This window comes from Propithecus coquereli, unplaced genomic scaffold (genome assembly GCF_000956105.1).
Source record: "Propithecus coquereli isolate 6110/MARCELLA unplaced genomic scaffold, Pcoq_1.0 Scaffold668, whole genome shotgun sequence".
Lineage (NCBI taxonomy): Eukaryota > Metazoa > Chordata > Mammalia > Primates > Indriidae > Propithecus > Propithecus coquereli.
The window spans coordinates 393,014-415,715 of NW_012152707.1; the positions used below are offsets into that span (position 1 = coordinate 393,014).

At 53.0% G+C, this 22,702-nt stretch overlaps 1 protein-coding gene across 1 annotated transcript in view; it reads right to left on the reverse strand.

Moving 5' to 3' along the window:
- Positions 1-4,780: 4,780 nt before the first annotated feature.
- The window catches only part of KLHL29 (kelch-like family member 29), a 289,304-nt gene continuing 271,382 nt past the window's right edge, over positions 4,781-22,702 (reverse strand). Inside the window, exons 7-14 of the mRNA XM_012660442.1 lie at positions 19,634-19,836; positions 18,516-18,775; positions 16,341-16,539; positions 16,014-16,196; positions 15,664-15,844; positions 9,830-10,023; positions 9,350-9,494; positions 4,781-6,922 (exon numbers count right to left, since the gene is read on the reverse strand). Of these exons, the coding sequence (XP_012515896.1) occupies positions 6,739-6,922; positions 9,350-9,494; positions 9,830-10,023; positions 15,664-15,844; positions 16,014-16,196; positions 16,341-16,539; positions 18,516-18,775; positions 19,634-19,836 (1,549 nt within the window). The 3' untranslated portion in view covers positions 4,781-6,738. The remainder of the gene's footprint in view (positions 6,923-9,349; positions 9,495-9,829; positions 10,024-15,663; positions 15,845-16,013; positions 16,197-16,340; positions 16,540-18,515; positions 18,776-19,633; positions 19,837-22,702) is intronic.

A 22,702-nucleotide genomic window follows, 5' to 3' on the forward strand; every position in this document is an offset into this window, starting at 1 on the left:
TTGGGGAATGGGGAGTGACTGCTAATGGGTACAGGTTTCTTTTGAGGGTGATGAAGGTGTTCTGCAATTGGTGATGGTTGCTCAACTCTGTGAATATATTAAAAACCACCAAATTTGTCACTTTAAAGGGGTGACGTTTATGGTATGTGAATTATATGTCAATAAAGCTGTTATGAAAGAAATAACCAGAAAAAGGGGGCTATAGCAACAATTAAGGCAAGAAATGATAAGGGCTTAAAATGAGGCAGCGGTGACAGAAAGGGACTGGAGAATGTAGGCGGTGAGCTGAGGAGCCTCAGTGACGGATTTTTACTGACAGGGCTGAGACCCTGAGGAGGCAGGGCGGGTGGGTCCTCTGGTGCACCGGTTTGCACTGGAGCGGTGGGTAGCTTCACCAAGAATGAAGGAATTCTGTACACATAGTTTTTGTTAAAGGGTTTTTATCCACTATTACTTCTTTAGTCATCTGCAGACAACAGGGATGGGCTAAAGCTGCGTACAAAGTTGTGGCCTTGCCTGTACTTTGTCAGAACTCAAACATTTTTTATGCTGCGTAGAGTGGGGTAGCCTGGCTGTCACTGCGCATCAGGGCAGGACACCCTGCGGGGGCAGATAGAAGACATGCCGAGATGGCAGCCTTACTGACCGGCACTCCATTCAAAGGCTGTCCTCATCTTCTGGGAGGAAAGACACCCAAATGACCTGCCACATGTTCCCTAGTGGGCAACAGAGCATGTGGATTACAAGTTTGGGAAGGTGAACACACATTTTTGGATTCCTGTTTTTTTGTAAAGAAGTCCACGGGCTTCCTCTTTGTGTCTGCCTACAACAGCCCATCGCAGTCTTATTTTTGCCATTGTGTAGCAAAGGCAGGCTCTCTGGAGTTGAGTCCCCACTTTAGTCTGCTCCTTGACCCAGATGGGAAAACCCTTTAACCGTCTACATCCTTGGATGCCAGCGTCATGCAGTTCCCTCTGGGACTGAGGATGGTGCAGTCAGGGCTAATACTGTCCTCCCCTTTCCTCTGCTCTTCCAGCGGGGGCTCGTGGTCAACAGGACCGTCAGGAACCCCTCAGGAGTTCATGACAGAGGGAGGCTCACAGAAGGAGTTTCCCGTGAGGCAGCAATGGGTGGTCTGACATCTTAGTGGACCCTCCTTACCCCAGACCCAAGTTTTCTGTTTAAAGCCAAAGCTTTCTGTGTGTCGCTGAGACTCTTAGCAGGCATTTAAAAACTGCTTCCGAAGGGGACTATTTCTAACAGAGAGCTGAATGTCTGTCATGTTCAGAGTTCTCTGTTTTCTTATTACAGATTTTTGAGGTGGCTTGGAGAGGAGGAAGGTGCTTAAAACTCCAGGCACCTTGGAAAAGCTGTAGGATGTAGCACACGCTTGTTGGAGTCCCACTGAGCCGGGTTTGGACACTGATATGCTGTAGACCTCCTCTCTGCTCACTGTCTCAGAGCTTTGTGATCTCACCGTACGATGGAGTAACCGTGCTTTGCAGGAGTGTTATAAGGATTAAAACTGATAATGTACGTAGAGCACCTGGGGCATGGCATAGCTATTACTCATCACTGGGCAAGTCACTTAAGTTTTCTGAGATTTTTCCTCTTCTTAAAGAGTGAAGATGAGGCCCTATGCCTTTTAGGGAAGTTGAGAAGATAAAATGAGATAACGTGTGCAATTATGTTATATAAATATATTATTAAGGTTTAATTAGAGAAGACATTCAGAAGGCTCTTGGTAACCCATTACAGAGTTTTAACACTGTTTTTTATTTGCAATTATCCTTGTTACTTTATTTATTTATTTATCTATTTCAGCATATCACGGGGGTACAAATGTTTAGGTTACGTATATTTTGCCTTTGCTCCACCTGAGTCAGAGCTTCAAGCGTGTCCATCCCCCAGACGGTGTGCACCGCACCCCTTAGGTGTGTATATAACCCATTACCTCACTTCCCCCTCCCACCTGCCTGACACCCGATGAATGTTATTACTATATGTGCACTTAAGTGTTGATCAGTTAATACCAATTTGATGGTGAGTACATGTGGTGCTTGTTTTTCCATTCTTGTGATACTTCACTTAGTAGAATGGGCTCCAGCTCTATCCAGGATAATACAAGAGGTGCTAGATCACCATTGTTTTTTGTGGCTGAGTAGAACTCCATGGTATACATATACCACATTTTATTAATCCACTCATGTATTGATGGGCACTTTATTTTGAACCCTTTCTAACTTTTCCATTATTTATGGTACCCAAAATGGGAAATGATCTTCATAAAAGAGAATTTCTCAGACTGAAATATAGGGGAAAGATTACTCTCTGTCCCTCATTCCCTATTAAAAAGGTGTATATATATATCTATATATATCTTTATTATAAAAGTAATGTCATTACTTTATAGGAATTTTGGAGAAGAGAGAAGAAAAATTGCCCACAATTCCATCAGTACAATTAATAGGTTTTTTCGACTGCGAATCTGGTCACTTTTAATATACTCATCTTACATATCTTTAGATATATATCTCATATATTTTTACATATCTATATTACCCACAATCATATACAAATATGAAACTTCCTTTTTTCCCTCTTGTGTTTTCTGTATTGCCGCATTCTTTAGTACCTATCTCATAGAATTGTGAAGATTTTTTTTCTTTTTTCTTTTGAGCATAGTAAAAGTGTGAAAGAATTGTGAAGATTTAATGCTTTAAGTGCTTAACATAGTGTCTGGCATTTTGCTAGTGTCAATGCATGAGAGCTAGTTACTATTACAGCCATCCCTCGGTATTTGCAGGGGATTGGTTCCAGGACCCCCATGGATACCAAAATCCGTGGATGCCCAAGTCCCTAAAATGGTGTAGCATTTGCATATAACCTACGCACATCCTCCCATATACTTTAAATCATCTCTAGGTTACTTAAATCTAATGCAATGTAAAGACTATGTAAATAATTGTGATACTGCATTTTTAAAAAATTTATATTATCTTTATTTTTTCCCCCAAAGTTTTTCAATTCATGTTCGGTTGAATCCGTGGATGCAGAACCAGCGGATATGGAGGGCCGACTGTATATGACTTTTTCCGCAGTTTTTATTGTTTGCTCATGGATGCCCAGAAGTGGATTTACTGGGTCAGGTGTGAATATTCCTTGGGCTCTTAATACGCGGCACCTGTCATGTTGCTTTCTAACAGGGCCATTTTGGTTTAAAAAGCCCTTGGCAGTGCTCAAGAGCGTCACTGCTCCTCGTCAGCATTTGCAGTTCCCCTCTCCCCCCGACTGTTTTTTAGGTTTGGGAAGCTAATTCAGTAGGTAAAAGATGTTATCTCATTATTCTGATTTTCATTATTTAATAACTACCAATGCTGAGTTTTTTTGTTGTATGTTTACTGCAACATTTCCTCTTTGTTGGTCTAACACCTATTCTATTTAACTGTTGGAATCACTTAACATTTTCTTATTGAGTTACACAGATTCTTTAATAAAGATATTAATCCTTTGTCATATAGATCACAAATATTTTTCCTGATTCTTCTCTTCTTATATTGGCTATGAGTTTAAAGAAATACCATACACACAAACACCCACACACACACACGCACACACACACAATGTGACTTGCCTACAGTTTGCGGCTATCCATGTCAGGTTTGATGGTTGTACCTTGACACTCCCCATGGTTATATAGGCTCCTCATATAGTGGACACACATGTCTTCTATGGTAAAATGTAATGTGTTCACTACCCAGAGTTACGTCTGAAATACACAGACTCTTGATAGACCCAGAGAATGTTTCCCTTGATTTAGGAAAATGGGGTAGGCAAGAAATGAGTCAACAAAACTATTGATTTTTATCACAGGTTGTAATTTCAGCTCTTCACAATTGTCACCTTCTAGACATCCTCCATTCTCTCCTCTAGGACTCGTGTTTCTGAAGATATCATTGCGAATATGTATTTGACAAGTGTATGGTCCACTCAAAGGCCTCAGCCAAGTTCTCTGAAGATCTCCCTCTCTCACCTACGCTGACCCACCTTCTTCAGACTTTTTTCTTGCAAAGAGACACTAGGTCCTGGTGAGATTCGGGGATTAAGAGTGTGAGGCTCTTCACATGGATGGCAATGCTGGTAAATCTACCTTCTGCTACTAATATCTTAAATCTAAACTTCTTTCCCCACTAGAGGATAAGCAATCCCATCTGGTGTTCCACATCTTCACCCTGGGAGCCTGGTGACAGCCTTAGCATAGCAAAGGAGGTGGATGGGACAGGCTAGAGAGCAGCCCCAGGTGTGACTGAAGGAGGGAGGGAGGCCTCTCTGGCTAGATTTTGGGAAAGAAATCACACATTGTTCTTCCTGGAGGAAGCGTGTCGTGTCTCTTAGGCAATGAGTTGGAGCTGCCCTTTGGCCCTGGCACAGTCCCAGAAAAATGGGTCCCAGGCCCAGGAGTGATACCAGTGGGAAGCTAACTTTGGAGCTTTCAGTTGCACGAGTGTAATGAGAACACGTAAACTAAAGGAAGATCCTCAGAGTGTTTCTGGGGTGTTCACAAGTCCCTTTCAGCTTTGACTTTCAACTATCCGTTATTCTTGGCTTTCTTTTCAGCGCCATGCATCCCCTTGCTAAAGAGTCCTATCCTTTCTGATCGTCGCAATCTGCACTGAAGTCTGTAAGAGAACCCAGACAGCTCACGTGCGAGAGGTGGAACGAACGGGTTTCGTGTCACTGTGGCGAAGGCGATGGCACACAAAGACATTTGGCTTTCGGGTCTAGATCTATAAATATATTTATTATAATATAACAAGAACTTAACAATAAACATATACTATGTACAATACCATTACAGAGAACCCTGTTTTATATCATTCACAGAAATAGCCAGTTTTGCTCCAGTGTGATAGATGAGGAGAGAAACGGAATTTCAACGTCATCTGGGTTGAGTCTCGAGCACTAGCACCTCCTTTGGAGGCAGACGCACACCAATGCTAACATCCGCCCTGCCCCGGGCAGTTAGAAATTTGTGCTCCAGTCCTTGGGTTCACACTTGCACCCTGTTTGACATAAATACTTTAAATGACATACAATGTATGTAGTTTTGTGCTTATTACTTTTTAAAATAATAAATAATATTAAAAACTGCATAACGAAGCTCGGTATCCTGTCCAAGTGGGGGCCACACTTTGTGGTGCTAGAAGTTGATGCCCGACATTAGGATTGGGATTTCGTGTCCCGAATACTGAAGGATGGAAAGCGCGTCCTGTCTTTTTCTCCTTATAAACGGTTGTTACGAAATGACGGCGAGTTGACTTCCCAGGTATAAAAGTGGTAAATGTGTATTTGGTACCAACTTCAGCTGAACAGCGCAGTGGCGGCGGCTGCTCTTCCTGCTCTGGAATGGAAACTGATGACCGTGTGAGGTTTGAGGGGCTAAGGACTAGCAGGAAGGCCTTTCTCTTTTGAGCCACGGTGTGACCTCCCTCCTGGCTTCCCTTTCCGCAGGTTCGTGTGTGACGAGAAGAGAGATGCTGCTCACGCCCCTCAGGCCTGGGCTGCCACGGCTCGGCTAAGAAGGCTGTCCCCATCCTGAGAGCTCTCGTGGCAGGTGCCTTAATATATAGCTATGAATATCAAAAATAGTCTCCTGTGCTTTGTGGACATTTATTCTCCCCCCTCCTGCTTCCCTTCCTGCCTGTTCTGGGTCCTCAGCGTTGCCTCGCCGAGGGAGCCCGATGGGGGGCGTGAGCCAGAACTGCTTTCCTTCTAGAACAGACTCTTCTTCCTTGGGCAATGCCTCCACGAGGCACAGCTTTCATGGGGCTGTCTGGGAGTCACTTCTTCTAAAAATAAAACGGGGGCATTGCCCACCCCAGGAGAGATCCTCTATTCTGCACATAGAAAAATGAGAGCAAAGGCCCCCCTCTGGCACTACCTACGGAGAGCTTTGGGAATTCCCACATTATCCCTCTCGTGGCCTCCTCCTTCTCTCAGTACTTAAAAATAGCCTTTTGTTTATCAAGAAAATGCCTCAGAAATCTAAATAATTCATATTGGGTAAGAGAAAGCTAGCACAATCACCTTGTCCTCCAGCAAAAACATGGCAGAAAAGCCTGTGACGGGCAGACAGCTCTCCCCAGCTGTGCCCGTGGCTGCCACACCCGGCTCTGCATGGGCGGCTGGACTCCGCTTCTGCCCCGGCGGGGACTCCTGACACACAGTACTGCCCCTTGTTTTCTCTTGGCCACTGAAAGTGTAGATTGGTTAGAAAACAAAAGTAGGAATCAAAGTGATAAGGACACTTTGATCTTATTCCAAGAGAGCCTGATGCCTAATATTGTCATCGGATAACTGATCTATGGTTGTTTAGGGATCAAGCTTGCTCTACAGGAAGGAAAAAACAGCTTCTCTCTCCCCGTTGAAAAATACGTGAAACTCTATTGCACCGGGCAGAGCGAGCGCCCCCGTTCAGAGCAAGCGCCCCCGCGGCAGCCGCGAGCCCGGCGTGGCGCGTTCACGGTTCCTGCTGCTCGGGGCGCCGTGCCCCGTTTCACCCCAAGGCAAGGATGATTTTCTACATTCAGTGTAGAGAATATTCAAAATGTTTAGCGTAGTGAGTTCCTCGATCGTGTTTTGTTGGCCTCTTGTTGGTGTCGCTGAAAAATTATCATTGTGTGTAGCATTTGCCTCACCAGACTTGCCCGCAGTCTCGGGTTGGGCTTGCTGCTGACGTCAGCCGCTCTGGATGTATTTCTTTATCACCACGCAGCCGTGTCGGAACACCGGGCAGGGCATGTGGGGCAGCAGGGTCCACGTGTTGGTTGTGGGCTCATAGGCTTCCATGTTGCCCAGGGCAGGCCCCTCGCTGCTAACGATGCCTCCCGTGGCATAAATCTTGCCGTCGAGCACCACAGCGCTGTCAGAGGGAAAGCGGGAAGAGAATTAGGCATTTCACTCCCAGCTTGGACCTGGAGACGGTCTCGACCCCGTGTCCTGGTGCACACTGCCCATACCCTCTCGCCAAAGTCGTGTGGGATCTTGCGCTCTCCTTTGTCCTCTGACCGGAGCCTGCCTAAGGGAAACACTTTTCCTGCAGGGCGACCGGGGTGCCATGCTGTCCCACCTGGCGAGCTGTGGGAAACGCTCCCCTGTACCGGGCTGCCTGCAATGGCTGGGGGAGGAGCCGCCCTGGGTGCAGGCGCAGGTCACTCAGGCTCTGTGAGTACCTTTCTTCTGTTGTGCACACAGAGCCTGCCTGCTGCGCAAATCACACTGGGAACATGACTCACAGGGATGCCAGGAGAGAGAACAACGGAGCTAAATTGTCGTTGAACATCAGCCACTCGACTGGGAGTTCTGCCCTGCCAGGGCGCTCGCTGTGCTGTGCTCCAGGGGCTGAGCTTCCTTCACTTGTGCGGCCTGGTGCTGCCCCCCCAAGACTGCACGGGGTGGCCCGTCCCTGGGTGGCGCTCCGTGGGTGGGTCCTGCTGTCTGAGTCAGCTCTCCCCATCACGAGAGCTCAGCGTCTCGCCCCTCTGCACTTCTACCCCTAGTGCATTTCAGCTACCTCTTCACACTGACATCCAGACCCATGTGGCAGCCCTGACTTCTCTTTTATTTCAGCTAAAGGCCATTTCCTCTTGGCTATTGCCTGAAGTTGAACACATAGCTTTTCAAAGCCTTCACCTGTTTCTGAAATGCCTCGAACAGAATACGTCAGTCTAGACTTCTTACCAGACACTGAAGCTTCCAGCCTTCTCTCTCTCTCACAGTTCCATGCCATCTAGGGCCCCCTAGTTCTCCTTTTGTGGGGTACCTTTTCCCTGCTTCTCTTGCAAGACTCGGCTTAGATCTCCCCTCTGGCACGGAGTCTTCCCATCCACTTCTAGTCTCAGATGAGGCGTGGGCCTCCTCCCTGCAAGCGGGGCTCACTCCTGCAGTTGTCTGTCAGTGGACAGGGCAGCCAGACTGCGCTCTGCACACCCCATTCCAGAGCGTGATGGGAAAGCACAGCTCGAGGATTGCAGAATCTTGGTGCTAACAGCAGCTTAGCAGTTGTCTGGCCCAATCACCTGTTTCCACAACTTCCCCAGAGAAGGGAAGTTATGTGTCCAAGGTCACATGATATAACCTACTAGTAGTAGGTTATGCCTTTTTTTTTTTTAAGAGGATCTTGCTCTGTCGTCTAGGAGTGCAGAGGCACAATTATAGCTCACAGCAGCCTCAGACTCCTGGGTTCAAGTGACCCTCCCGCCTCAGCCTCCCGAGTAGCTGGGACTATAGGTGTGAGCCACCACGCCCAGCTTATGTTTCTATTTTTAGTAGAGACGGAGTCTCGCTCTTGCTCAGGCTGGTCTCAAACTTCTGACCTCAAGCGATCCTCCTGCCTCAGCCTCTCGAGTAGCTAGGACTAATTTTTTTATTTTTTATATTTGTAGAGACTGAGTCTTGCTATGTTCCACAGGCTGGTCTTGAACACTTGGCCTCAAGTGATTTTCCTGCCTCGGCCTCCCGACATGCTGGGATTATAGGTATGAGCCACCACACCTGGCCAGATTATATTTTTTCTAGCTATGCTACACAAACAGTGGGCACTCAATAAGTGCTTCATGCTAGTTGCACATTGCGGATTCAGTGGTTACCTCTGCAGAGGCACAAGATGTCTTCAGGGAAGAGCTGTCATGGAAGTGCTGATCATGGGTTTCTGGGGCCCCTTCTTATTCCTTGTTCCTCTTAGTGCGGGAAAGGATGGGGCTGGAAGAGCAGGGACTGGCATCTTACCGCCACGGGGCCGGGCAGCCTAGGGACCAAGCCGCGCCGTGCCCTCTGCGTTCTCTTCCTACAGGGGCAGGTCTGTGTGTGCCTTTGCCCAGTCAGGTGCTGCGACTCCAGCGTGGCTGATCTTGGGCCCCTCGCTGGGCCCTGCTCCCAAGGGCCATCAGGGTCATGCGTACAGAGCATTCCCCTGAGAAGCCACTTGTCCCTGCAGGGCATTGCACAGCTCTGGCCTAGCACTGCCTTCCGTCGGTGATGGGGCAAGTGGTCCTGGGGGGAGGGTGGCCTTGTGCCTTTAGGAAACACTTTGTTTCTGCTTCAGGTGGAGCCAGCTGGAGCCCCAGGGTTGGGCATCTGGGCTGGAGGCTGCTCTAGGCTGCCTGGGTGCCCCACACTCTGCTCTGGCTAACTGCACCCCATGGCTCAGGGGGAGGCCACTGTTCTGGGCCTGGGAATTGCTTTGGGCATTGAATGCTGGTAAATCCTTGCGATCTCATCACTCTGTGCCCCTCCGCCACGCCCTCCCTCTTCCTTCCGTCCCAGGCAAAGTTGCCGCAGCCCCGCTCACCTGCAGAACTGGCGAGAGTGGTTCATGTTTGGGCCTGCCTTTATGTTTCCTTTGTCAGGGTCGTAGATGGTGGTAGCTCTGGCGTAAGCCCCACCCAGGATGAAAACGAAGCCATTGAGGGTGACAGCCGGGGCGTACTTGTTGTCTGTGAGGAGAGCAGAGGTGGCAGGTCAGGGGTCCTGCCTGGGCCTTCCCTCCCCCTTTCTTCCCCAGAAGATGCTCCAGGAGAGGGAGCTGGAATGACCACCAGGCAGTCGCTGGTTGGCTTAAGGACAGGCATGGGGCCAGGGATACCTGGAGCCTTGACTCGCTTGCCCTTCGCAGGCCATGTGGCTGGGGGCTCACCCACTCGCTCCACCAGCCAGACCGGGGTCTGCAGAGCTGCTGGGCTTTGCCTGATTTCGGGGCGTGGGATAGTGGGTAAGTCAGTGAGGTGGGGTGCAGCCCCGGCCCCGGCCCCAGGAGACAGCTGGTTCTCACCGATCATCGGGGACTCGATGAAGCTCCATGTGTTGGTCTGTGGAACATAAGACTGGAGGACGCCTGCAGCTCGGCCTGCCTCGTTCACGCCCCCGAACACGTAGATCTTGCCGCCGCACACCGTGGCGGCCGCAGAGTGCACTGCCTTGGGCAGAGGGGCCACCGCCTCCCATTGGTTGGTGATGGTGTCGTATCTGTGCACAGAGGAGAAAAGGAGCGTGGGGTCAAAGACGGGCCTCGTGCAGGGCAGAGACCACCACCAAGGGCAGCGGACATTCGGGAGCACGGCCATCTGCTCCCTGCCCTTGGAGTCCCTGGCATAGCCTGGGGTCACACAGCTGGGACAGTGGGGTGAGTCACTCAAGGCTTCTGAGGGTCTGGTGCAAACCAGCCCTCTTGGCCTTCCTCTTGAACCTCCGCGGGGCTCCTTCTGCCCATCACAACCTCTGTGCAGATTCCTGTCCCCGTACCTTGCTCACATGGTGCTCCCATCCTCTGGTCCACTGCCCTGGCCCTCTCTCTCCAGCCCAACCCTGAACTGAGCATCTTGCACATACTCAGGCTCTGGGCTGGAAACTGGGGAAACAGACATTAAACACCATTCCTGCCTTGGAGAAGCTCATGGCCGAGAGGGGAAGACAGCCAAATAAAACACTCTGATGACGATCAGAGTGCAGGGTGACAGTGGTAGGACGGTGAGAAACCCAAGGAGGCTTCCCAGCGGAGCTGGTACCTGGGCTACATCTTGAAGGCTGGATAAGCCACTAGCATGGTGAATGGGGAGCACGAGGGGTTGGGCACAGGAAAGCAGCATTGTAGGTGCAGGGAGACATGGGCAAGGGTGGCATTGGAGAGAATTTGGAGTACATACCGTCCCTGACTCATGATGGTTCAACTTACTGATTTTTCGACTTTACAATGGTGCAAAACCATTGTAATCTTGATGTAATACACAGTATTTAATAAGTTACGTGAGATATTTGCCACTGTGTTACAAAACAGGTTTCATGTTAGATGATTTTTCCCGACTGCTGGCTAACATAAGCGTTTTGAGCGTGTTTAAGGTAGGCTAGGCTAAGCTATGATGTTCATCATTTACTATGATGTAAATGCATTTTCAACTTACGATGTTTGCAACTTATGATTGGTTTAGTGGGATATAGCCCCATTGTAAGTTGAGGAGCATCTGTAGTGGGCGGTTTAGAAGGGAGACCAGTTGGTTAGTTAGGCTAGTCTGTTATGGGAAGCTTGGCAAGGCAACAGTGGCTTGGACCAAGGAATTACAGGAGAGTGAGGACACGGGGACAGAAGCAAGGTGAATGGATATGGCCTCAATACGGAATGACAGGGTCTCTGGCTTGGGAGACTGGACGGAGGGGACAATACTGGTGGGACATGGAACTGACAGTAGGGGAGGTGGGGGTGGTTTCAGTTTTATTGAGAAGGAGCTTAAAGCACTTGTGGGCAGCAGTGAGGATGTGCAGTGACAGCTGGAGATGCAGGTCTAGATTAAATATTCAGCTTTGGGGTTGTTGGCACGAGGTAGAAACTGAGGCTGAGGAGTGTGCAGTGAACACGGGCTGAGGACAAACCCTCAGAGGGTCACTGGTGGCCATGTTGCAGAAGGCAAGGGGCTGCAGGCGTGGAGGACGGGAGGAAAGTCAGGGCGTCTCAGACAGGTCACTGGCTCTTGTGGCCAAGGGCGCTGTACGTGGAATGGGACGTGCAGAAGCCATTGTGTCTGGAGGAGCGGAGGGGGCCAAGCGGTGGAGACACGGGAGTGGACTTCTCTCTGGGAGGAATCTAGGCTGTGAGAGGCAGAGCAGGTGGGACCTAGACAGGAATGTGGAACTAAGAGAGGGTTGTCAGGGGAATGCTGACAAACATTTCACCAGCAGATCTCCAGGGAAAAAGTGCTGGTTTGCAGCATTTGGTGGTTTCTGTGATGTAAATCCTCCCGCCTGGCTGAGGTCAAGCCACCAATGGGCTGCTGCCGAACGTGGAGTCCGTTATCTGGCATCTCCTCCATACACAGGTACAAGAGGCATATCTAACCTCAAGAGCAGAGATCGTAGTAAAATGTAATAAAAAAATCAGGAAGTGATGAGCTTTGAGTATGGATTACCTTTGCTTTTAATACATTTAACTGTAAGTGTATGTAATTTAATTTTTAATAATAGCTGTGGTTAACAACTGACTTGCAGATTTGCTGACATTTTAACATTCAGCTCTCATGAGCCAGTGTGAACTGGCTCTAGCGCACTGTGGGTTTCGGCGATCTGGGGGGTGGGGAGGGTGTAATTATGTTTGCCTGCTGATCGGAAGGAGCCCGGCTGGGTGAGGAAAGATTAAATACATGTGAGAGAGGAGGGAGAGCTGACGATGCAGGTAGATGCAAGTTGACTGCAAACGGGGAGGGGAATCAGGGTCCACGTGGGCGGGAGGGAGGGAGGCAAGGGTGGCACGAGCGTGGGTGCACGTGCAGAGTGACGGTGAGACAGTGAGCGGGGTCTTGACTGATGGCTCTGTTTTCTCTGTGCAGCAAGAGTCAGAGCTGGCGAAAGTACTGGGGGTGTCTGCGGGGTCAGAGCTTTGAGGAGAGAGGTGAAGATGAGAAATGCCTGCTCTTGAGAGCGGGAGAAACTGCCAAAAAGGAAACCCAAAAAGACTGCCCCGTAGCACTAAGGACGCGCCATCGACAGCGCAGCGGGATCAGTGCGGTGAGGTGGGATTTTCTCTGTTGGCATTCGGCCCCCAGGGCTGGGCACAGAGCAGGCCAAGAGCTGGGTTGGGCAGATCTGCTGCATGTGGGTGCCGGGCAGAGCAGCAAAGCAAGAGGACGGAGTGATGGAACACAAACTGCAGGCAAGACGGGGAAAGGGACGACAGGAAGTAGCTGCGGGGAAAAGAAGACTTGGGCTAAGGCGGCCTGGCCAAGGGGCTCGACCTTGGGGTCTTTCTTCATGGGGCAGCTTGAATCTCAGTGTTTCTGCCAAGTGTTCCTGGGGGCTGCTCTCTCCTAACGCCAGCGGCCCCAGCACTCACTCTGGACCTCCCAGCAGGTGACACTGCTACCATTCCCCATGTGGTTCCACGTGTGCCTGGGTCTGCAGGGCCTTGGTGTGGGCTCACTGCCCCACCGCGTTGGGTTTTCCCAGCACACCTTTCCCGGAAAGCACACTGGGCCCGCTTTTTTCCAGCTCAGACCCCAGGAAGCTGACTCCCTTCGCCCCTGCCTCTGGCCGGGCGAGGGCTATGTGATGTCCAGTTCCGTGCTTGGGTTTGAGAAGAGGCCAGAGCATCTTAAAGGTCAGCAGCAGGGCTGATTCAATTAAGCCCCAAATGAATGACATGTGGCTTATATGCAATGGAGTAAGTGTCTTTTTGGACAGTGTCAGGAGTTCAGATATCTGTTTTTTAAGCCAATATGGCAGAGATCCAAAGAGCTCCTGCAGAAGGAGCTGGGAGACAGGGGAAGATTATGTGGCTGTTAGTCCTCAGTCTTCAGTATGATGGCACATCGCACCAAACGCGTATTTCCTGAGAGCTTGTTATTCCAGGTGGCTGATTGCCAAGCCACAAGCCCTCCCGTCAGCTCAATCTGTCAGCTTCCTGCTTGAGAAGGATATGCTAATGACATGCAAATGACCCCGCGGAGTGAGGCGCTCTGCTATCATTTATCCAGTAACCACAGCTACTGCCATATATTGCTATAAAATATTAGACCCGGTTATTTATATAATGATATAATACAGGTTTGTCTATTGCACTGTTGTTTTAATCTATAATTATATAATCTTGCTCCATTCCTGTAATACTGTAATGTAATATAATTATAATGCACCATATAGCTCATTCATTATCAATATAATAGAAATTTGTATCGTTAGTGCTTCCTGGGGGACAAAGCACCCTCGTGTCTTTCCCCATTACCTTGACCTTCCTGTCACCCTGAATTCTCATCATTGCCACCATGTGGCACAGAAACAGACTTACCCAAAGGGGCTCTAGTTCTGCTCGGTGGGAAGCAGTGGGCGTCCCTTCCCCTGCACCCTCCACCCCACTTGCACGCACACTGCTCAGGGGGCTTCACGATTGTAGCCTGTCACTACAAGGTCAGCTGACAGATCCTAATGGGCCGAGGAAGGGTTCAGGGCCTCTGGGGGCACCCTGCTGTCCTGGACTGCTCCTCCAGGCACTGGGGTTCCCAAGGTTGTCTTGCTCACACTGTCCCCGAGCTGGTGTTTCACCAGGGAAGGTCAACACAGGCAACCCCTGGGCCTTGGAAAGCTGCTCCAGAACCCCAGAGAAGCAGAGCTTGTCTCCACCTCTTAGCTGGTGCATTTGATCCTCTAGCAAACCCCCATATTTATCAACAAGTATAAGTTTGCAAAATGAGTAATCAGCATCTTAGGAGATTAAAAATAGCTGACGAAAGCAAGGCAGGATGACGGGTCTAGCTTAGTTTACTCCTACGTAGAAAATGTCTCCTTTTTCATGTGTTTATTTGTCGTATGACAAATGACTGGAAGCTGGTGCTTCCGGAAGGCCTGGGGCATGCATAGCCAGGCAGCAGGTCACACTGAGGGCCACTAGCGTAGGGCTGATCCAGGCCCAACGACAGCATTGAGATCCTTGTGATCACACGGGATTCCCCATTATCTCCAGATCAATATGACAATTAAATGTGGTTACTGAGCCATCTCTGGGCTCCACTTGGGGGAGTTAAAAGCCCACACTGAACATTCAGAGCCTGTCTCACTCTGAAACCATCTTTGCTATAACATTTGTCAAGTGTCCAATTAACCACCGAGGGAAAGAAAATACAAATTGAGGGCTATGTGTGGCTTCACAGGCAAAAGATGTCACATGGGAGGATGTGATTTCTAGTGGCAGCTGATGATGGGCGGGGGTGGTGGGCTCAGGTGCAGGAGGGACATGGGAGAAGGACTCTGGTGATCTTAACTGCCACCTGCTGGGTTGTACTTTGGGGCCCGGGCAGCCTAACTTGTTACTCTCTGGGGCACCGGTTTCTCCAAAAGCAGTACTAAGCCTTCCTGTTCTTCCGCTGACTCATGGCGCTTCACCAGCTCTTCCCCTGGGCGTCTGTCTCTGTAGAACAGTCTCCTTGGCTCAGCGGAAAAGGACCGAGTATTTCCGCCCAGAAATACACGTCGGCCCAGGCTCCCCACACCTCCGTCTGACCCTACACAGTGGCCTCAGGAGAAAGCCAGCCTGGGACTCCCAGCAGAGGGCAGGGTAGCGCACATGGCTCTTGGGCTCTTTGACTTACTTTTTCTTCTAGAGAATTCTAGAGGGTTGGCCAGACTGTCTCCCTAGATTTCTTAGTTTGTGTGCAGTGACTTTGCTGCATTACAAACAGATTTACTGGGAGGTGTGGATGGTGGGAGGGAGGGAGGCCTCTGGTGTGTGACCCCTGCTTGGCAGGGACAAGGAGGCACAGCCAGTGGCATGGCCCACGTTCTGGCCATTGGTCCCAGCTTTGCCCTATGTTCCAGCTGGCCGGTGCGGTCAGACTCATCCTGTGCCTCTTGAGATTGGATCTTGGGCCTCTAGCTTGTCTGACACCTAAATGGGATGCTGGCCTCCAACCAAAAGGGACAAGAATGCCCCATTTCAGTGACTGGGAAAGGCCAAAGCAGGTGTCACCCAGACTGCTTCCATGTCACGTCCCACAGTCCTCTCCTGCTGTGGTGTTCGAAGAGCCTGGGACTGCGGCCTTATAAACGATCTAGTCTCTAATGCATCACCATGGGGGGTGCAGGGGAGGAGCAGGGATGTGATTTAGCTCTTGGTGACAGTAGCCTCATTACCTCTCCACGTGGTCCACATTGCCTGCCACACCAAGGCCCCCGAGGGTGTAAATCTTTCCGTCGTAGACAAGGCTATTGTGCCGACAGCGGGGGACCGTCATTCTGGAGACGAGATTCCAGTTATCGAGCAGGGACATGTAGCACCAGACATCCGCCAACGTCACCCCTGACTCCATCCCACCTGCGGGCAGTATGGGAGGTGCAAAGAGCAGGCAGGTGAGGACGGGTCTGAGGCTGGCAGGCCCAGCCCCAGGGTCAGAAGGAAAGAGCTCCACTTGCAACGCGGACATTTCTGGGCCTTCTTCAGCCCGAACATGTATCCGGTGCCCCCCAGCCCTGAGGGGCCTCACCTGAGAGGTAGATGTTGTCCCCGGCACTCACTACACTGAAGAACTCGCGGTCATAGAAAGGCAGCGAGGCCAAGGGGTACCACTTGTTGTTCTGCGGGTTCCAGCAAGTGACGGCCACCAGCGAGCGCTGGGTCATCCCCACCATCTGACGGCCCCCAACCAAAACGATGACCTCAGCCACACCTGCGGGGACATGGATGGGCACCCTTGGGACACACCCCGACATCGTCAGCATCTGCCCCTGGCACCTCTCTGGGGGACCACCCAGAGTTGGGCCAACCCCGAAGCACCTGCATTTGGAGAGGTTCGGGGCACGTCCCTCAATACCTGCTGAGAGGCGGGGCCGGGTCCGGGGTGTCTGCATCTCCTGGCGGGCATGGGGCAGCATGTGGTAGCGTTTGGCCTCGTTGACCAGGTCCCGACAGGCTTCTGATGACTTGATCAGCTCCTCATTGTCAACCACGTTGAGCAGGTAGCTGGGGTGGATAAAGGGGAGGCGGACCACCGCCAGGAGCTCAGCCGCGTACTGCAGGGTAAAGGAGACATGATCTTCTTAGACTATAGACAGGATGCCACCTCCTCTGAGTTGTGTCGAGAGAAAAGAAGAGGTGTGGAACTGCACAAAAGTGTACACTCCAGTCTGTCGGGCTTGGGAGTGCAGACGCTCTGCCCAGCCAGCCCAGACAGAGGTAGGGGGGCTCTGGTGAGCCAGAGATGGGGAGGTGGGGAGGTTGGCATGCCACAGCCGGCCCTGGGGGGCTGCCTGTCCGCCCCTCATTCCCTCACTGCACCCAGGCTGGAGGGCGGTGGGGCTGAAACGAGGAGGGTGTGGTCCTCGAGCTGTGGCTGCATCAGGGACTCAGGAACAGGTGGGAGGACCCAGAAAAGCTTCAAGGACATGGCGATCGTCAAGCTTGCAAGTCCCATCCATGAGCGCTGTGTCTGCCCTGCAGCAACATCATTTGGCGGTGTCCCACGGCCTCAGCTGGCCCCTGGCCCTTGACCCCTGACCCTGTGCTGAAGTTTCACAGGCTGACTTGAATGTCCCCTCCTGTCTGGCAACTCCACTTTCGTTTCATTCAACGAGTAACTGGTGGGCACCATGAGCCATGCACTAAGCTCACTATCGGGGGTGCCAAGACCCATGAGACCTGGTCTCTGGCCTGGTGGGCACAGTTGAATGGGGGGGGATCTGTTACATAAAAGGCCCTGGCGGGAGAGAAGAAGGGTCTAGCTAGGTGTTGTGGTGGGTTAGGAGTGAGCGCCCCATACAACTCGTGACGCGTGAGCTGGGTGCAAGGACTTCTGCTAGGCACAGGCAAGGCGGAGGGGGCGGGCATTTGAAGTCTGCGTAGAGGCGTTGGAGGGTGAAAGAGAATGGTGCATTTGGGTTTATTCTTATTGGATGCAAAAGGCTTTTATCGAGGGGGACGAGTAGCAGACAGGGAGAATGAGCCTGGAGCGGCTGCCAAGGGCTGCGCAGCTCTCCCTGCAGAGCTGAGGAGGGGCTGGAGGAGGATCAGGTTTGCTCTTTAGAAAGACCTCTCAAGCCAGAGGGTGGAAATGGATTTGGAGGCAGCAAGACCGAAGGCAGGGAAAGCACTTAGGATGCTGCAGTAATCTGGTGTGGTTAGGGAGGTCTGAACGGGGGAGGGGGAGGTCGATGCACTCAAGGGGGAGTAAGGAGGAGAAACGGGCACTGCGTGGCCACGTGGATGTGGAAGACGTGGGGGAATCGAGGCTTCCGCCTGGGGTAACGGGCAGGGCTGAAATAAGGAACACAGGAGGAGCTGCAGCTTTGGGCTTGATAAATTAAGTGGATTTGGAGGACATCCTGCTGGAACTGTCCTGTGGGTGACTGAAGTGAGAGGTCTGGAGCTCAGGAGACAGTTGTGGGCTGGAGTCACAGATTTGGGAGTCATAGTGAATTGTGGCAGTCCCTGTGAGTAGCTGCCCCACCTAACTTCCTCTGAAAATAGACCTCGCCCCCTCCACACCACCTTTCTCCTGGCCGGGTCAGTGGACAGCCATCTCTGCATCCTCTGTCCACCCTACCTAGTGCCCCCCGAGGGACTCACGCTCCTCCCGGCATGTGTGCAGTGGTTTCCATGGCCCACGTGGCTTCCATTTTGTCTGTCCAGGTGCTCTCCATCCCCTCAACAACCAGAGCATGGGTGGGCTCCTCCCGCTGGGTCTGCACTCCCAGGAGCCCCAGAGCACCCTGGCTCAGACACCCACTTCTCCCTGCAGGGCCCAGGTGCTGCCTGCCCAGGCCCTGCAGCCTCTTGGCCAGCTTGGGTCCCCTTCGAGGTGGAACGCCGGCCCTTGAGTGTCCTTTGGTGACAGATTTCTCATGTCTAAGTCCTCCCTTCACTTCCCTGCTGCCTGGGGGGCAGGGCCAACCTCCCTCTCCCTGGGCTTGCTCCCATATGCTCCCCTGCTGGTCACAGGCGGCCCTGCCTCCCTCACCCCCTTCATCCTTGCAGCAGACCCCATTCCTACCTGTGCGCGTGACGCAGGGTCCTTCTTGATCCACTTGATGACCGTCTCGTACACCAGCTCCTCGGCCTTGGTGTTGAGGCTGTCATTGGAGATGTAGGCGATGAAGTCGTCCTTGGAGATGCTGAGGATCTCCTCCTGGGCCGCCACCTCGGGGAAGATCTGCAGCGCGAAAGCCTTGGCCATGTGGTAGAGCTCGCTGCACTGCATGGCCTCGGCCATGGCCAGCACCCCCAGGCAGTTGCTGGCGGTCAGCTGCTTCTCTGGGGGTGAGAGTGCAGGACCACTGACCAAGGGCCCTGGCAGCAGTCGCCACCTGTTCCCATCACTGGTACCCTGCGTCCCTCTCTGAGCCCATATCCTGTGTCCCTGCGTCCAGCATCCAGAGTCCCCATAAGCCACTTCCTGTGTCCCTGGAGCCTTAGATCCATGTCTCAGTGTTCCTCTGCCCCATCTCATGTTGGCTGTCGGGGCCTCCCTCTGCTCCTGCAGGCCCCGGTGGAAGGACCTAGACTTTGAGGCATGGAACATCGGCGCCGGGCTCGGGGCTTCCTGACTGACGGTTGGTGGAGGAGGCCTGGGCAGTTACAGTGTCATGTGTAACTGTGGCAGGCATGTCTGAGGTCATGTCAGCAGTAGCACCCCTCACATGCCACCCACCTTCTCCCATGAAGTTCGGCCTCACCCATTCTGACCTTGAATCTGGGGTCCGTCCGGTCAGCCTTCCTGAGATCTGGCTAATGGTTCTTCCCGCCTAGACGTGTCTGGGTCTTGGGAGGCCCATCAGTTTGTGAGCCTGATCTGCTGCTGTGGTTCCCGTCCCTTCTAGATTGTCAGTCCCCCAGCTGTCCTCACTGGTCTGCTCCCCCTTGGCCTTCTCTCTCTGCACCCCACACCCCAGGCCTGTTCTCACATGGGCTCCTCTGGCCCAGCACACCCCTCCCCTACAGAGAAGTGACGCAGAGTCCCCCTTCGGTTCATGCCGGTGAAAGAAGGCCTCTGCGTGCGGGGTTATCCAAATTATCATCTTAAAACAGCTTTGCAAGACCCAGCCCCATCCTGGGGGGCTTCGGGTGTGCACACACAGCGCTCCCCTCTTGATCCTTGCTGCTTGGGCTCACCGAGAAAGGACACGCAGACTTTGCAGAAAGTGTGGAACTGGAACTTGCTGGCCGCCTCCAGCAGGGTCTTGGCGTTGGCCGAGTCGATGACCAGGGAGCCTGTGTAGACAAACTCCAGCAGCAACTCCAGGACGTCTGCCTGCAGGTTGGACAGGACGAGCTCCAGCTTCTCCCGGCCGCCCTGGCTGCCATCTTGCACCGACCTAGGCACAGAGACCAGGGTGTCCTCACCTGCCGCCCCCGCGGCCACTGCGCCGCTTCCTCACAGGGCTAGATCTCCCTGCACATCTTGGTCACGCCCTTCGTTTTAGGACTCAAAGGACACAGCAATGACACACCTGAACCTAATGACCTACACGGGATCTGAAAGAGAAGAGTCTGACCAGAGACGCCCAAAAGAACAGAAAACCCTGCTTAACACTACTCGGCATGTCCATGCAAAAAAAGATGCAAATCAAAAAGCATGAGCTATGGATGGGGACGAGGACCAGGACTGGCCTCAAAGGGAAACAATACGGTTCGGCCCACAGGCTGGCCAACACGTCCCGGCCTGGGCCCGCCTGCCCCAGGTGGCAAATTCTCCAATGAGACCGAGGCCTGGGAGGCTCCGACGGGCTGTGGTCCCAGCCAAGCCAGAGATGGCCTCCGGTCACCCAAAGACTGAGGGCCTGAGCTGCCCCAGAACCCCCCCAAACCCCACCTCTTTCCAAAGCATATTGTTTCCTTTTAGGCATGGGAAGGAAGCCCTTCATGACATTGCTTTGAAACTGAGGACGAGACGAGAGAGACGGACAGAATGGTCAGAGCTGGGAGGAGGGAGAGGGAACAACCAAGGACTTCCGCCACAGACAGCCAGCAGCCATGACCTGGGACCTGGCCCGGGGCGGGGCCCTCCTGCCACATGGAACACGGGGTCAGAGGTCAGAGTGGCCTGCGTGTAGAGTGTGCATCGGGCTTGTGAACTGGGGGGAGCGGGGGAGGGACACAAATATATAAATATGTTTATATCTGGTGTCTACAGAAATACAAAACCATTGCAAAGGCTCCTAAGGCCTGGCAGCCGCCCCTAAAGCTGGACCTGGAAGGAAACAGATAAGATGAGGCGAGAATAACACCAATACAGAAGTGACGCCAGGAGGAAAAACACCCGGAGCGTTAGGAGTCTGGAGGCAGGTTTCCCGGAGGCTGTCGGTTTGGCCACCCGTCTTGGCCGCTCCGACCAGTTCTGCTTCCCGCACTGGGCCTGGTCCCGCCTGGGGCGGGCTCGGCCACATGGCTGGGAAACGACTGCAGCCGTCCACTCACTCGCTTGCGAGGAGGCCAGGGGGCAAGACTCTTGTGACTGGTCCCTTGGGTGCACCTGTGGCTGGCAGTGGGGCTGTAGAGGGGTCCAGCGAGCAAGCAGGCTGGCGGCAGAGAGGGAGGCTGGCTGCCGTGTGGGTGGCTGGGTGGAAAGAGCGCTGGGCTGGGAGCTGGGGGCGCTGGCTGCCCTGGCTCTGCCACCGACAGGTGGGCGGCCTTGGCCTCCCGGGCCCTCGGCCTCCTCTTCTGCAAAACAAGAGGGTTGAACTAGATGAGATCTAAAGTCCCATGGAGATTTTATGTGACAGAGGCTGGAAAATGCCCTTCCCTAGAGATTCTTCTGTACATGACAGGACCTGAACTTCCACCATGACGGCAATATTCTCAGGTTGGGCACCGGCCCCCCAGGGCCTAGAAGATACAGATGTAACCAGGCAGAGAACAGGTTCCGCTGTGATCCTGCTGCCGTGCCAGCGTCCCGGGCTTTCTCCCAGGTGCCCCGCGCTGGGCCCTGCCCATGGAATGGCTTCTGTGACAGGGACTCTCAGGGGCCTTCTGCCTCTAAGCCCAGGGCACGCCCAGAAGACTGAGGGGCAAGGTGCCAGCTGCACAGAGGGTCTGAGCAGAGGCCCCTCCAATTCCACGCACGCACATGGTGGCTCCTAAAGTGACTTAACACACCTAGTCTTCTGCTGTCAGGACGGATTTCCACGCTTGGGTGGCTTTAAGCATAAAAATAGTTCATTATGTGATCATAGGAATCCTAAACACCCCAGGCCTCAGGGGCCATCTGGTCAACCTCGACTCCACGTCTTTGCTGCCTTGGCCTCCGTTCCTGCAGGCCACTGTCTGCCTCTCCTCACGCTCTTCCTGCCCTGCAGGGTCATGCTGGGCCACGGCCAGGGCAGGGTTGGTGGGCCAACGTAGAGCTGGTCACATTCTCCCAAGGCCCCGGTCACTGCTGCCTCTGCCTGCGGCTGGTCCACCTGCCCACCCAGGAGTCCTGGGCCGAGGAGTCAGACCCAGTGGAGGGCTGAGGTGGGAGGGACTTCAGGACTCGGGCACGCACACTCGTGCAAACACACATGCACACACGTGCACACACACATACATACACACTGAAATTCCTGTGACCCGGAGGACCGTGCAGTCACCCAGTGGGGAGGGGTGCTGGGCAGATGGACAGCATAGCATGGCCCAGTGATCAGTGTGGGGGTGACGCCATCTCACTCAGGGTCTGAGCCAGGAAGAGGGTCTTGGGACAAGGCGGAGCCTGCACGAGGAGGTGCACAGGTGCCGCAGAGCCTCACAGGTGCTGTCTAGGTTGGGGAGGGCCCCTGGCCACACGACGCACGGCTGTCTGCTCCTCCTGGCCCCCACCATGGGGTGGAGGGGCTGCAGGGCAAGTGATCTGCAGGGAATGGCTGGAGGCTCCCGCGTGACCCTTCCACTTGGCCACAGAGGGACACTTGGGGATATGACAGAGGATCTGGGGGCAACTGAGTTCAAGATCTGGAGGAGGCCAGGTCCCAGGTGGCGAGGCTGTGAGCATGTCGCCAGCACACACCGGCGTTCGTGTGTAGCCTGGAGAGCTCTCCACCTCCGACCATCGGACTGCCTTGGGATTGGACCTCCGTACTCCTTAGGCCTCTTTCTTCCAAGCAGAGGTCCCCTAGTGGGACAATCACCTCCCCTGATGGGTGGCCCTGGTCTCTGATGGGGAGCTACGTCCTCTGCAGATGGCTGTTCTGTCCCTGCCCTGAGCTG